Here is a 17034-nt window from a genome sequence, read left to right as displayed (position 1 = left end):
ATCACCCTGCCTTTGTATAATGAGTACTTTAAGTGACAGAGCTAAAAGAAATCATGGGATGTGAAATGCAGCATGTCAGAGCTGAAAGGAACCTTGGAACACAGAGTGTGGAACATTCAAGCTGGAGATGACCTGCAATCACAGAGCACAAAATAGTAGAGCTAGACAGGATATTAAAAGAAAACAGCCACATCAGGAAGGAACTGGAAAACACAAAGAATAGACTGTTAGAATTGTAAACGATCTGAGAACAAAGAGTACTGCAGTCAGAAAGAACTCTAGAAAATATGACTCAATGTTCAAATTGGAAAAGAGCTCAAGCTAGAACACAGGAGAGCAAAACTGAAAGGAACTTTACAATATGGAGCATAAAAAGTAACAAAACTAGAAGAGACCTTAACAATTAGAACAGAGTATGTTCCAGCTGGAAGGGGCCTTAGAACATGAAGCACAGAATGTTAGTCAGAGTTAGGATCTTAGGACATAGAACATACATTACCCAACTGAAAGAGACCATAGAGACCATCTAGCCCAAACCCATCATTTCAAAAAGAGGGAGTGGAAGCCCAGTTCAAGGTCATACACAGAATGCGCTACAGAACTAGGATCCACTTGGGCTCTTTTTCATCCAATATGTGAAATACTGCCCAGTTTCACCACTGAGCATAGATCTCCTAGAAGAAATCATTTGGTTCTGAACTCTTTTAGATCTCACTTTTCAATCCCTATCACAAAGATCCTGGAGGTCCAGAAGGGACTCCTGGGAGTGATATTTCTGATCACAATGACATTAGGATTGATTCCTCATTTCAAAGTATGTAAGAGTTCCTAGAGATAGGCATGACAGTGCCTGTGATACCAACCAGTAGGAAGGTTGTAGTTCTTTTGAGCTCAGGAGGTCCAGGCTTTGGTGGGCTAAGCTGTTTAAGTCTAGCTGCCTAAGTGGGGGTGAACTGACTCATGTAGGAAATGAAGTAAATGCCAGTCTCTATAGGGCAGGACCCTTATTAGCCCTGTACTTCTAGCCTGAGCAAGACAGACTTGGACAAAACAGAGTCCTCAGTAGCTGAGAGGTTAAAGGATTTCTGAATCCTTGTGTACCTTGCTCCTTTGTTCCTGAATGTGTCATATGAAAAGGATTTCAGGGAGGAAGCCAAATATTGTATTGAAGAGCTTACATAAATCAGCCCAAATCACTTTTTCAGAGGGCTCCTAAATGTTTGTTTTTCAAAAATAACAAAAAAAAGTTATCAAGTGAAATGAGTCATCTTTCATTTCAGGGAGATAATTATTCCCATTTCTCTAGACCCAGAGTTCTTAATTCTGTGTGTGTGTGTGTGTGTTTGTGTGTGCGTGTGTGTGCCTGTGCACATGTGTGTGCGTGTATGTGCACATGTGAACACACATGCTTGTGCATGAGCTTTTGGTCCCTTTGGCAGTCTAGTGAAGCCTATGAACCCCTAATCAGAATCAGGCTTTCAAATAATTGAACAAAATTACAAAATTTAATTAAAGGTCAGTGAATATATAACAACAACAACAAAATGAATGTAAGAAAATTATAAAGATCATGTATGACTTGAATGAAGAGATAAGAAAAAATCCTCAATTCACTTCTTTGTAAGAAGGGGAAGGTCCAGAGCTGTTACTACACACACGACCAATTGTGCTAACTTTTTTTTTTTTTCCTTTAAAAATAAAAATAAAAATACTACAGGCAGCTGGGTGTTGAGTAGATAGAGATCCAGTCCTAAAGTCAGGAGAACCTGAGTACAGATCTGGCCTTAACTTCCTGGCTGTGTGACTCTGGGCAAGTCACTTAACCCTAATTGCTTCAGAAAAAAAAATACTATTTGTTACATGGCATGGCTCTCTGGGAAGAGAAGGGAAGGCTGCTGAGGATAAATATGATGATGTAAGAAGCAGAACTATTAATTTAAAAAATATATTTTAAAAAAGAATTAGCTCCCCCCATTAACTCCCCCCTTTGAGAAAAAAGGTTAGTAAAAAATAAAGATACAATATTTTCCCCACCTAGGTTCATGGATGCATTGAGATCTATCTTTGGGATATCTATGGACTATGGTTAAGCATTTTTGATCTAGACCTTTAGGATATACAAAGTATTTTTCCTTAAACTAACTCTATGAGGTAGGAAGTCAAGTCAACAAGTATTTATTAAGCATCTACTGTATGCCATGTGCTGGTCTACATAGTAGAGATACAAAGAAAGGCAAAACAACAAGCCCCTCTCTTAAGGAACTCACAGGGAATAGAGAAGACAATATACAGCCAGCTATATTCAAAGCAGATACATGATGCATTAATTGGAGGTAGGCTCAGAGGGAAGACACTAAGCTTGAGGAAGACTAAGAAAGGCTTCTTGCAGACATTTAGGTTGTAGCTGAGACTTGAAGGAAGCCAGAAAGTAGAAGAAGAGGAATAACCATTGGAAATGTATGGAGTCGGAAACAGTGGCATTTGTGAGGAACAGAAAGGAGGCTAATGTCAAGTACAGTAACTCCATTTTACTGAGACCCAAAAAAGGAACATGGGGAGTGCTCATCCTCAGTCTCAACTAATCAGCAGCAGAGCTGTAAACCAAAGTCTCCAGACTGCCTTTGGTACCTTCCTTCTCTGCTATTCTCAGATACCTCACTGAATGATAACTAACAGATTATCAATTTCACAGGTCTCAGAGGCCATCTAATCCAACCAAGAGGCCATCACATCTAAGCAAGAATCTGTTTTATAGAGTTCCTAGGAAATTCCATCCACATGCCAATAGCCCCAAGGATGGAGAAAATGTACTCTATCCTGAGTGAAGATATCCATACTGCCTTTGGGTAATCCTAATGGTTAGGAAGCTTTTCCTTACATCAGGCCTAAATCTGCCTCTCCACAGCTTCCATCCATTGCTCCTACTGCTATCCAGTGCTCTACCACATCACAGTAGCTATGGTCTCTCTGCTTTTCTTCTAAGTTAAATGTGACAAGTTTTTTGTCTTTGTTTTCCACAGCTGCTTATTCACTATGACCTCCAACATTTCAGTTCTTTTGTTCTTCCCAATTTCCCCCTCTTCCTTTCCAAGGAAATTGGGACTTACTTCAAGTGTATTTTTTTAAAATTCCTTCCAATTCTGGATTCAAACAATGTCATTCCTTTCCTTTGGGACAAATATCAATACTTTTGTTCCCCCAAAGAATTTTTCTTAGGATCTAGACCTAGAAGGGGTCATGGAGATCATCCAAGCTAATAGATGAGGAAACTGAGGCAAAATTAGTAAAAGCAACTTGCCTATGATTTCAGACCCATCTCCAATTTTCCTTTTACTCTATCATTGTGCCATTTTTCTTCTCAGTGGCTCATGTCCCATGTCATCTCTTCACAGGATCATCAAACACCGTGACGGGAGAGACCAAAAGCTTCTTCAGCTTTGCAAAATCAGTGAGTATTTGCAGAAATATGACATGCAGTCCACATTCACGTGGCGGGGTGCCTTCCTAGCCAAGCTAGTGCCAAATAGGCACCAATAGTCAATAAAAGGGGAAAAAAGCCAATTAGCCAAAGAGCACTTAGGAAAATCCAGAAGCCTGAACAGCTGAGGATGTTAGACCTCGTGGAGGGAATCCTATGATGGTCAGAAAAAGGCCATCTACTTCTGAAATGTCAGAGAGGAAACTCGAATAAGGGGAAATAGTCTAAGAATTGAGAAATGTCCCAAGTCCACTTCTAGGTGGGCAGAATTTAGAGATGGGATTAGGAATTGGGAAACAAAATGAAAGGAGCAAGCATTTATTAAAAGCCTGCTATATGTCAGGCACTGTGTTAAGTTCTTTGCAAATATTCTCTTCTTGGGAGGGCAGTGCTATTGTGATCCCCATTTTACAGATAGAGAAACTGAGTCAGAGTTTAACAGACTTGTCCAGGTTTTACAGCTATTGAGTGTTTGAAGCTGCCTTCAAATAACATTCATATAGTGCTTACTGTGTGCCAAGTGCTATGCTAAGGGATTTATGGTTATTATCTCATTTGATCCTCACAACAACCCTGAATGATAGGTGCTATTATTATCCCCATTTTATAGATAAGGAAACTGAAGAAATCTGAATTTAGGTGACTTAGCCAGGATCACATGGCTAGTAAATGTCTGAGACTGTATTTGAACTCAAATCTTTCTGTCCCAAGGCCCAGCACAAATAGCACAAGAAATAGAATGTTAGAAGTAATACAGGAGACTGCTATAAGATTGGATAAGGTAGCTGTATATAGACTAGACATAATATATATATATATATATATATATATATATATATTTCTTTAGAAGTTATTTATCTTAGCAAAGTGTTTGATTTTCACTAGTAGGATTAGACTACATTTTTAAAAACCTGAAGGAGCAGAACAAAAATAAGGACATTTAATTTGCTAGCACCAGTTTTCTTCTGGTGTGGTAGGTGGAGGGAAAAATGCAAGAAATGCTCAATGTCATCTAACCAGAGACAGCTTGTATTTTGAGCTTGTTGCTACATACCAAGATTTGTAGAATTTGAATGTTCTAGCTAGAATCTCAGAGTTTATATGAAGTCTCAGAGGGAATTTCATTCAAGCTATATCTAGAAGATTCTCCAAAAGGAATCATTCAGCCTTGAATTAAAAACCTTTAGAGATAGAGATGTTGGTACCTCCCAAAACTCATCCATTGCTGATAGCTGTAATTATTAGCAGTTTCTTAAATCTTAAAAACTGTGTTCCTATAACTTCCACTCACTGCTCTTAGCTCTTAACAGATTGAATAAGTCTCATCTCTCTATGACAACAGTTTTTCAAACACTTGAAGATGGCTAACACATCTCCAGCTAATTCAATAAGCATTTGTTATTACGCTCCTATTACTGTGTCCTGGGCAACCTGAGTATATGGTAGAGCACTGGGCTTGGAACCGAAAAACTTCATCTCTATGAGATTTAGACACTTACTATGTGCCACTCAGCAGTCACTTGACCCTCTTTGCTTCAGTGTCTCTTCTATAAAATGAGCTGGAGAAGGAAATGACAAACTAGTTAGTGTCTGCCAAGAAAAACCTGCATGTGGTTATAAAGGGTTGGACATGACTGGAAAGACTCAACAATACCAATATTATTGTCCAAGAGTTGTGTTGTCTTTCCATCCATAGGTAGCTTGCACAATGGTTAGAACACTGGGACTGAAATCAGGAAGATTTGAATTCAAATCTAGCCTCAGACATTTATTTCCCTATGTGACTCTGTAAATCACTTCATCTCTGCCTTGAATTCCCCAACTGTAAAGTAGGGATAACAACAATTACAGGGTTGTTGTGAGGATCAAATGAGATCACAATGCCTGGCACAAAAGTGCCGAATAAATTGCTTGTTTCCTTCTCTTAAGCATCTTCCAAGTTCCTTTCACTGAATCTTTTATCAAGACATAATTACTTTTAAAATGTGTCATACACTAATATGGAAATATGTTTAGAAGAATTGCTTGCTGTCTTGGGTAAGGGAAGGAGAAAAATTTGGAACATAAAGTTTTGCAAAGGTGAAAATTGAAAACTTATCTTTGCATGTATTTGAAAAAATTGCTATTGAAAAAATAAATCTTTAGAAAAAACAGAAAAGAAAGGGAAAGAAGAAATAAAAAACAATAAAATATCATGCAAAGCCAACACAGCATTCCAGATGACATCCCAACAGAGCAGAGTATAGCAGGACAATAGACTCTCTTATGCTAGGAGATTCATCATTAGGAGCCTCATTTGTTTGTTGAACTGAATTCATTAAGTGTTATTAATTGAATTCATTAAGTAATTGTCATTATAAAGAAGGATTAGACTGGTTCTTCATGGTCTTAGAAAGCAGAAGGTAGATGTTACAATGAGACACTTGGTTCAATGTGAGGAAGAATTTCTTAATAATTACAGTTGTCCAGTCCTGCTTGGGCCACATTTGAAAGATAGTAAAAGGCGAAAGATTTATACGATCTGAAGAGAAACCAGAGTAACATTTGAAAGATAGTGAGGTGTTTGGCACTGGATACTTTCTAGGAGAGGCTAGGTAACCACTCGGAGGAGATATTGTAGATAGCATCCCATCTCTAGGATGGCTCGGTTGATAGCATTATTTCTGTCCAGCTTTAGGATTCAGAGCTTCTAACTCTAGATGAGAAGAAATAATATGTGTGAACTGGTGTGATTCAGAATATGGGATAGCTATTGCTGGGTAAATAGTCATTTTCTTTTTCTTTTTCTTTTTTTTTAATATTTATTTATTTATTTTACAAAAAATGTATGCATAGGTAATTTTTCAGCATTGACAATTGCAAAACCTTTTGTTCCAACTTTTCCCCTCCTTTCCCCCACTTCTTCCCCCAGATAGCAGGTTGTCCAATACATGTTAAATATGTTAAAGTATAAGTTAAGTACAATATATGTATACATGTCCAAACAATTATTTTGCTGTACAAAAAGAATCGAAATAGTCTTTTTCTTAATATGATTCCATTGTATCATTGTGCTAAGAAATTCAATTTTCCACTGTCTCATGCTTATATTCATAGAAGGTCAGCGTCGAGCCTCCCTATAGAAGCTAGAATATAAGGTCTCAAAGCAGAAGATGGCAAACATTTATTAAGTGCCTAATATGGGCCTTGCACTGTGCAAAGTGCTTTACGAATATTCTTTCCTTTGATCCTCCCAACAACATTGCCATTTACGCTGGACCTGAAGTTAGGAAGCCCTGAATTCAAATTCACCCTCAACTGCTGACTTAACTGTGTGATAGTCAAGCATACAGAGGTTAGGTGACTTTTTCAGTTTCCTCATCTACAAAACAGCACCTCCTTCCCAGGGTTGCCATGAAGACCAAATGACCATAAAGACCAATTATAAAGCCCTTAACAAGCACTATATAAATATTAGCTATATTTTTAATTTTTTTTCTTCAAATCTATCCTCACTCACTACCTGTGTCATTCTAGGCAAATCAGGTCACACAGATTCAGTTTCCTTCCTTACCTGTAAAATGGTTATCAGAATAGCACCTCCCTCCCAGAGTTGTAGTGAGGATCAATATAGAACATGGAATGTCAGAGGTGAGAGGGCATCTGAGGGGATCTCTAGTCCAACTTCCTCATTTTATGGAGGAAGAATATGGTTTCTTCCAGTTCCAAAATTCCATGGATCTTTAAAACCACTATTTTCTCTATTCACCATCTCCTAACTGAAACCACTTCATGTAATCTCCCTTGCCCTTCTGAGATAAACATTAAAGGTTTCTTTTCCTTTGAGCTTGAATATGAGAGGAGAATTACTCCATCCCAGAAAAAAAAATGAAAAGACAAGATGCCTCTGTGAGCATTTCTCTTGATGAATGCTTTCAGAACAAGAATAGCTATTTTTATATTGCTGTAATTAACTCAATGCTGACAGATTGCTGTGTGTAAGCAAATTGGTCCCAAATTACATTCACTCGTACAAAGTGTTTTCCCTTCTCTCCCCTAAATACAGGCTCCATAAGCACAATGTTAACACAATAATTGCATTGTGTACATATTTGACTAAAGCATTCAGAAAAACAAGGGCCCCTGTTGAAAACTGCATATGGTGTGAAGAGTAGGACTGTGTCCTTTTGGCAGCAGCAGCATGCTGAATAACCATACCATTGGTATGGCAGCATGTGCTTTTGGATGGGCTTTAAACATGGTGAACTATAAAGAACTCTAGATTTGAAGTCAGAGGATCTGATTTCAAATCCTATTTCTGCCACTTTTATCTCTTGACCTTATAGGAGTCATTGAGCTTCATTGTTCATCAATATTTGAAATGAGTTGGTTGAAAGAAATGAGCTCTAAAGACCCTTCCAGTTGTAAGTCTTATGCTCTAGGAACAGATGAGGGCTCCATGGGAATCTGTATGAAGAAAGGCTTGGGGTGGAAAGCCATGACTTTGCATTGCATCTTAGAGCTAAAAAAGGCTTTAGAACATAAAAACTCAAAGCTAGAAAGGCCCTTAGAATGTAGCATATTAAGTCTGGAAGACATCTTAAATCACAAGCTTATCTTCAATTTGCTCATTTTTTAGAGGTGAAAACTAATGCCAGAAAGGAACATGCTTTACCCAAGGTCCTGCCACACTTTACACATTAAATAATATTACTGACATTTATATGATACTTTGTAATTACTGAGGCATTACTAATGGAAGGATTAAATCTCAAGTGCCAAAGTTCTAGCGTTTTCTGGTACCTTCTCTTTCCTTCACATAGTCTCATAGCTTTGATTGGCTTTTTCTGTTGTCCATTTCTTCTAATGCTCTTGTCACTTCTGTTCCCAGTGGTGGCAGGTTGAGAAGGTGAACCCTATCAAGCTATATGAGGAGAACAAAATCATTGCTGGATTTTCACTCCTCAATCTCCTTTTTAAACAAGGCCGAGGAGGACTGATTAAAGGCATAATGGACAAACTCATAGCCCTATACAACGAGAAGAAGATCAAACCCATGGTGGACTCTTTATGGGCTCTGGAAGAGGTAAGACTATCTCTTTTCTGAGAATCAACACTGACTTTTTTTAACCATTTTATAATTTATTCAAAACCTATTTTGTTTTGAAGAGTTCCAAAAGTTTACACATCATTATTGCTGGAAAATTTGAAAACAGTTGTTGTAATGTTCTCTATTTCGGTTTCTTTGGGAGCAACCTTCATTTCAGTTCAGTAATCACCACAAGTGTAGCCAGATGTTAAAGTCCAAATCCTTGATTATCTCCTTGCCTGGGGCCTGGACCAGCTTTCTTGAGGTCCTCTTGAATGTGTCTTGGTTTCTATGGGAGAGGCAGGAGAACTACCACCATGGTCTCTGTCTTCCTTAGTTCTGTTTCTGGCTGAGTTTGTCCGAGCTTATATGCTCTTTTATCATAGGTGTGAATCTTGTAGAACTATATTAACTACTAAGTACATGTACTGAACTACCATTGTCTTTAATCAATTCCACTGACTTAACAACTTGTAAGAATCCTTTGTTTCAGGTTCAGAGTTCTAGCCCATAACAAGTTATAATCAGCAATGATGATGAGTCATTATGTACTAATATGTAGTAAACTAATAATACATTTTCTTAATAGTTGATTATTTCTCCAAACTTAGGTCATACTACAATATTTATATAGCATAGATAATAATTAATGCAATAATCTGTATCATCAGAAAATACACTATTCTTCATAAGTGAAACTATTTTAACATTTTCCAACAAAAAGCTTTTTTTAAAAAAATACATGAGACACTTCCCCCACTTTCTTAAACAAAATAATATAGATTCACAAAATAGTTTCATTATTTGTCAGTCACATCTCCAAAACGGAAGAACTGAGCTTTTTTTGCTAATTTATTGCAAAAATAAATCACTTGTGCTAATAGAATGATACTACTGAGTCTACCAAGATACATAGAGGTCTAAGTCTAATCTCTGCTATCAATTTTTATTTATTCAATTGTTATTCTTTCTATTCTATATTCGCATATGTACAATTAGCTATGTAATTGCCCTACTAATTGCCCAGCCTCAGCAATTGTGCAGGCTGAGAGACTAATTGAGATAGGTTTTATTATGCTTTTTTTAGATGTCTGTGGAAACCTAATCTAGACCTGTACCATTATACCCATGTGGTATGTATGGATAATTCTACATTATTAGAATCCCTTTTGGGGGAGATTGCTATGGTGAACTCTTATTATGAAAATTCCTTCCAACATAAATCGGCTTACAGTCTTGGTATAGACTGCTTCTTAACATCGTAATTAGGATCGCTATACAAATTGTAATCACACAGTAAATTGCTGTCCCCTCAAACTTTTTGAGGATTTTGTTAAGGTCAGCACTGACATTTTAGCATGGTATTTGAAAGAAAGAGATCAGTGATCCCCTTTCCTAATTCTTTAGGGTTCTTATTAGCCAACAACATAATATAGTGTAAAGAATCCAGGATTTTGAGTCTGGAGATTTGGTTTCAAATCTGAGCTGCCACTTGCTATCTTTATGATCTTAGTCAAGTCTTAGTGTCTTTGGCCCTCAGTAAAACAATTAAAATAGAAATACCAATTGTCAGAATGTGGTCTGAAAGCCCTGGGGAATTCCAAGAGCTCTCTGAGATTCTGTGGACTTAAAAGTATTTCTATAATAAAACTAAAATGTTTTCATTGATAGTACAGAGACATTGATAGATATAACCCATAGGAACCAAACTGTGTCCTCAATCATGTTTAAGTATGTAAAGGGGTCCTGATGCCAAAAAGTTGGAGAATTGCAAAAATAAAGATTTCTAAGATTTCTTCAACTCTGAATTGAAACTCATGTGAACTAAGTTAGTTCTTACATTAGAATCAATCTTGTTTTCAAATCCTGGTTCTATCACTTCTTTGGAATATGACTTTGGACAGATCTCAATTCTTTAAACATGTTTTCATTCATAAAATAGCAGGCAGGGGGAAGAAGAGGGATGGGTTGTAGTGAAAGAGACTTGTTACCTAAAAGCATCAAGGGAATGTGTTATATTTATCTTGTGGACAAGATAAATCTGTGATTTCTACAAAGGAAAGGATTTTACTCATAGGATTATACTGAAAGGGCTTATTAAGAGAGGAAGCTTTGGTCACAGGAACAATTTGCCAAAAAATGTTTTTTTATTTGAACCTCAACAAGCACCAACAAAGAGGAACATTTTGATATCTAAAGAACAAAAACAAGATAACCTCAACTGTGAATGTCTGTTCATTCAGTTTGTTCAAATATATGTTAAATTGAACAGCATAGTAGCACAACTACCCTGCTTATCTAGGTTCCCTTGGGAACTTAAATCATTTCCAGACAAAGTAGAGCCAGCTTTCTTTACCATCTCCAACATGTAGATCTTTGTGTTGATCAGTTGTTAGAATGAGAAAGGACCTCAGGGATCATCCAATACAACCCCCTCCTTTTATAAAGGAAGAAACCATATCAAAGGAGAGAACAAGAATTTTCTCAGGGTCACACAGCCAGAGCTGGAACCCAGCCATTTTCTTTATTTCAAGCTTATTGGTTTTTCCTCTGCACTTAAAATCCCTGAGTATGCATCTTGAAGGAAGAGAAAGGTTTGTGTTTGGTGAGAATGCACAGATTGAGATAGGCTTGAATGAGACTAAGGTGCACTAAGGAGCCCCGTTTATCTGGAATGTAGTGTGGGCAAGAAGATGTATGAAATAAAATGTCATGATTCTACATAGCAAAAACGTGGCAGAATTTGTCAGACCCTGACATAGGAAGAAGGCTAGTCCTGCCTCAACACCAGGTTACAGATGGGACCTAGCTATATCTTTGTTCACATAGTGTCACTGAAATGAACCAAACACACCTGCATCACTAATGGTATGTTATTGCCAAAGACTTGGTATAGCTGGTCTAAAAAATGCCATTGAGCACATGTATGACAAAAAAGGAAGCATCCAGGTCCTGTAGTAGAGCAAGGGGTGATGGGTGGAGAGCCTTGGGCTGGGCTAGCCCTCAAATATTGAATTATTAAGTATTTCTCCGTGCAAAACCCTGTGCTGGGAGGTGGGGGATACAGGAAAGTTAAATAAGACACAGTCCCTGCCCTCGTGGAAGTCAGAGCTAGATGGTGAGATGGGTAGAACAAGACTGGAGTCAGGAGACCTTAGCTCAGAGCCAGATCAGACACCTGCTAGCTCTGTGATCCTGACTAAGTTATTTAATGTCTGGTTTGCCTCACCTGTAAAATGGGGTAATAATGGCACCTATTTCACAGGGTTGTCAGGATCAAATGTGCTAATTACAAAGCACTTTAAAACAATGCCTGATATGTGGTAAGAGCTCTATAAGTGTTAGCTGTTGTTCTTACTATTAGTAGTGCAGGGATGAAACATAGATACTAATGATGTGGAACAATTCATAAGAGTATCAAAGAAGGGTTTTGTTTGGCTTTTTAAAATTGTTTTTACTGCCAGAGAGAAGAAATCAAGGCGGAGAAGTGAAATAGGTGATGATAGAATTAGGGTGAAAAAATGGGCAGAAATTTAACAGGTGTGAAGAGGAAGAAGACATGTTTCAAATATTTGTGGGCATCCTGTTTTGTCGGGGTGTGGAATGTCCCAATGAGTGATTCTTCCACTGAAATGGATGGAAGCCAAGGAGATGTTTGAGAGAAATAGAAGTTGAGTGGCCTCTCTAGGGTCATCCAACTGTCAAATATCAGAGGAAGGAGATGACAGCCAGTCTTTCCATCTCTAAGTCTAGGATCTTATATCTTGTGCTTACAGAGCAAAGTGGAGATGGAAGATCTTCAGGCAGTTTTAGAGAACATGGTCACAAGGTAGAGTATAAGAGCAACAGTGTATGAGAAAAGGAAGTTTCCAGAATGTGGGGGTTCTGACTGCTAGATCAGACTTTATTCAGTAGACATTAAAGAGCTATTAAAGGATTTTCAGTAGACATTAAAGAGCTATTAAAGGATTTTGAGCAGAGAAGGAATAATTACATGTACATCTATGCGGGAAGAAGATGAATCTGTCTTTAATGAATGATGGAAAGGACAGTAAAGAATGTGGGATAGGGAGAGAATGCATCCTTTTAGAGGGAAATCATAGAACTAATCAAAGGAAATCATAGAGCTAACAACATACTCTAACAACACTCTAAACGCATTCATTATTTCCTGCTTAATGAAGAAGGCTCTGGTTCAGTTCTAAAAATCAGATGAGGCAGCGTTACATAGTGGACAGAGCAAAAAATTTGGAATCAGAAAGATCTGAATTGAAATCCCACTCCAGATGCTTGCTGTGTGACTTTGGACAAGTCAGTACAACTCAGCCTCATTTTACTCAATAGTAAAATTAGAGGTTCATACTAATTCCTTACAAGATTGTTGGGAAAATCAAATGAAATATTATATGGAAAGATTTGAAAATCTTAAAATGCTATAAAATGTCATCTATTATTATAATTTAAAAGAGAAATTCTAATTAATAGAAACATCTCTGAAGGACTAGTCTTCCAGGGTCAAGGATGAATGACAGCATCCATACCTTGATCTGCTAACAGATGTTTCTGATGCTGTATGACAGTGACTTCTTTATTTTTTGCTAAAATGAGCACATATCCATTCAAGGATGCAGTTGGATCAGACTGAGTCATTTATATGTTCAGGGCCACTTTTAGGCCAGACTTGTGAGTCATCAAGCCCACACAATTTCCTGATGCCAGAAGACAGTTTACAGTACTTAGTACTTGCTTGCTAACCACTGTAAGAAAATGATAATGATTCTCACCCCCAAGAAATTGCTTTGGGAGATAACTTTATAATCTCATGCAAAAAATATAAAGCCCTGAGAGGCTGAAAGAAAAATTCTCTTTTATTTAGTTGTGATAATAACTTCAGACACCATTAGAGGTTCTTTTTGGCCATTCATCTCTACATTTATTATGAATTGTAGGGACTAGTCATGCAAAGCACAAATTGTCTGGCTGCAGATCAGAAGATTCGAACTTAGTCTTCTTGCTGCTTTTGCTCTCATCTCCTCCTGCTAATTATAAATCTCATGGAGAGAGAGAGCAAGTCTTTTCACAATTTTGAATTTCCCAGGTGTCAAATATATAAATATTTGTTGAATATATGAATTTCCTAATACTGATAAAATGGTTCGGTATGCTTTAAAGTGTCTTTTTTTAACCAAACTACTTTAAGAAGACTTGAAAAAGACATTCCAATATTTGAATGGATGTCATATGGAGAAAGGATCAAACTTGTTCTTATTGATCTCAATAGCTTACTATGAAATGGAAGGAACTTGCTGGTCAAGTACCTCTAAGGCAACATGCTGACCGTTCTGACCTTGTGCTAATGAACACTTTTTTTCCTTAACTGAGAGGAAGATATAGATATGATATAAATGTAAAAACTTTTCAGCTTTATCAATGACACAAAACTAAAAGGTATAACAACTACATTGGATGATAGTCAGAATCCAAAAGGATCTTAACAGTCTAAAAGCCTATCCTGATCCAATAAGAGATGTTTAACATAAATAAATGTAAAGTTCTATACTTAGGTTCAAAAAAATTAATTTTATAAGTGTGAACTGAGAGTGTTGAATCTTAACCAAGCGGGAAAAAATCTATAGGGGTTATCAGTCAACAATTCAGTCATTCAACAAGAGTGTATTAAGTGATTTCTATGAGTTGGCTACCTTGTTTAGTGGATATTGGCAATAAAGATGATGATGATAGTAGATAACATTCATAGAGTGCCTACTATGTGCTAGGTTCTGTGCTAAGTATTTTACCAGTATTATTTCATTTGATCCTAACAATAACCTTGAAAGTGTCATTCTCATACTCATTTTTTACAATTGAGGAAACTGAGGCAAACATAAATGAAGTGATTTTCTCAGGCTCACACAGCTACTAAGCATCTGAGACTGGATTTCAACTCAGAACTTCTGACTCCAGACCAGGCACTCTATTCACTCTGCCATCTAGTTGCTCCAACAAACTCAGTATGAGTTAACTGTATGATAAGCAGCATAAAAAGTAAAGGTGATTTTAGAACAAAGATACTATGAAGAACATGTGAGGCAATAATCCCATTAGACTCTTGTTTAGTTGCACTCTGTATGGGTTATTATAATATTCATTTCTGTATGGTACATTTTAGAGAGGTTCCAGTGCAGGATGAGCAGTATGATGAAGGACTTTAAGACTTTGCCATATGACAATCAATTGAATTGCCTGGGAACACTCAGACTGAAAAATAGAATACTAGGATGAGGTTTGAGATAGGGGGAAGAAGCATGATAATTATCTTCAATTATGTGAAAGGTTTTCATATGGAGCAGGGATTAAACTTGTTCTTCCTCACACTCCTATGGTAAAGCTAGAGTGATAAGTGAGAATTGCACAGAGGTAGATTTAGGCATTATGTGATGATAACTTGTCTAATAATTGGAGTTTCCAAAAAGCAGAAGGCTAGCTCAGGCAGTCATAAGTTCCCAGCACATTAAGTCTTCAAGGAAAGTTTGGATGATATCTTGTTGGGAATATTGTAGAGAGGGCATTTCATGAGTATATAGTACAAGTGGGACCAAATGATTTCTGAGGTCCCCCAAAATTCTGATATTCCATGGTTCTGTGACGTAGATACAGATGGAACAAGGTAACCATTAGTCCCCTATTAGCTAAAAGACATAAACAAAATAAATATATGGTGCTTAAGATGAGATACTAATAACTAGAGGAAACAGGAATGGCCTTTGAAAGTCAGGAGCCCTTCAGCTGAGCTTTGAAGGGAGCTGGGGATTCTAAGGCTTGGAACTGAGGAGGAAGAGCATTCCTGGCACGAGAACAGTCTGTACAAAGGCCCAGAGACAGGAGATGGGCATAGGAGGGAGGCTAATTTGGCTGGACACAAAGTACATGAGGGGGAGCAATGTGTTATCAGCCTGGAGCTAAACTAGGAAGAGCTTTAAATGCCACATAGCAGTTTCTAAACGCAATGGGAAGCCAGTGACGTTTTTTATTGAGTAACATCATCAGACCTATGCTAAAAGGAATATCAATTTGGTAACTATGGGGAATATGGATTGCAAGAAAGAAAAAAGCTATCTGTAATAAGGCCAATTAGGGAGTTCTTACAATAGTCCAAGTGATCAAAGATGAGTTCTTGGACTAGGAAGAAGAGATGTTGAGAAAACATGGCTGGTAAGTGTAGATTTGAGGATTATTCCAAAGGTTTGGATTTGGGTAACTGAAAAATAGCAGGTCTTCTACAGAAATAGGGAAGTTAGGAAGAGGGATGGATTAAAGAAAGATCATGAGTTCTATTTTGTAGATGTTGAGTTTGAGATGCATTCAGGTAGAGAAGAAGAGTGCAAGTTGTAGGGCTATCTTATCTTCCATGACTCAGGAAGAGAAGAAGATGTGAAATTATGCTGAGGAAATTTGAATATTGGAGTGGGCAGTGAGAGGAATCTCATAATTGATGGCTTCATTGTTCTCTGTCAATTATAAGAAGAGCTATGCCATTGAGAGGAAGTCCCTGGGAAGTAGATGGCATAGGTAGATTGTAGGATAAACAGTCTATCAGTGAAGAGTAAAAGGTTTGGTATGCAGTAAGAGAGAACTAGTTGAAATCTAATAACACAAGTTTACAGCAGACCCAGTCGGCATAGTTGTGGAACTCCTCCAGTAGTTATTTGGCAACACCTAAACCAGAATGGAGAGAATAGATGGAGAGAGCTATTCAGAGGTGGGATTTAGAAAAGGATGAGTGCCAGCAGCTCAGCAACTGAACAAGGCAAGGGGTTGAAAGATTGAGGACAGTCAAACTGGTTTACTAAAAAATTTTGAAGGGAAGAAAATGAGACCAGAATTGGGTTGGTGACTTGAGAACGTAGAGAGGGGAGTGAAGTAGCTTCAGTCAATCAACTTTTATTAACAACCTACACATAGTGTCAAACACTATGCTAAGTGCTGGGGATACAAATATGAAAAAAGGAAATCCGTGCCTTCAAATAGCTTAAAACTGGGGGTAAAGGAAGGAGAAGGTACAGGTTGCTGGAAATGGAAGAGGAGCAGACTGAAAGATCAATCAGAATTCTTAATGTTGTGCAGCCAGAGAAAAAAATGACTTGAATTTGCAATGAGGATGTAGAAAGGGCTTAGAAGAATGGAGAAGCCTTAGAAATGGCTTTAGTAAGGCAGAGCAGGAAGGAAGGACATGAAGGTATATAGTCAAAATAGAAGAATTTCAAAATCATAGATAGAATATTTGTGGGTGAGTGATGGTGAGATTAAGGGTATGTCCATTCCTGTTTGAGAATGAGATAGAGTGAGGATAGAGATCAAGGGAATAAATGTTCCAGAATTCATCCAGGGTTATTGGATTTAACATTTAATTTGAAGTCCCCAAGGACATCTGCTAACTATTTAATAAGCAATCAACAGTCATTAAATACAACATTTATCAAGTGTCTAC

At 37.5% G+C, this 17034-nt stretch overlaps 1 protein-coding gene across 1 annotated transcript in view; it reads left to right on the top strand.

The window, feature by feature from the left end:
- The window catches only part of VAT1L (vesicle amine transport 1 like), a 108334-nt gene that overhangs the window by 43503 nt on the left and 47797 nt on the right, over window positions 1-17034 (top strand). Inside the window, exons 5-6 of the mRNA XM_074282493.1 lie at window positions 3393-3448; window positions 8349-8543. Of these exons, the coding sequence (XP_074138594.1) occupies window positions 3393-3448; window positions 8349-8543 (251 nt within the window). The remainder of the gene's footprint in view (window positions 1-3392; window positions 3449-8348; window positions 8544-17034) is intronic.

This window comes from Sminthopsis crassicaudata, chromosome 1 (genome assembly GCF_048593235.1).
Source record: "Sminthopsis crassicaudata isolate SCR6 chromosome 1, ASM4859323v1, whole genome shotgun sequence".
Classification (NCBI taxonomy): Eukaryota; Metazoa; Chordata; class Mammalia; order Dasyuromorphia; family Dasyuridae; genus Sminthopsis; species Sminthopsis crassicaudata.
Note: the sequence above shows the minus strand (reverse complement) of the source record. Positions and strands in the feature narration are given on the sequence as shown.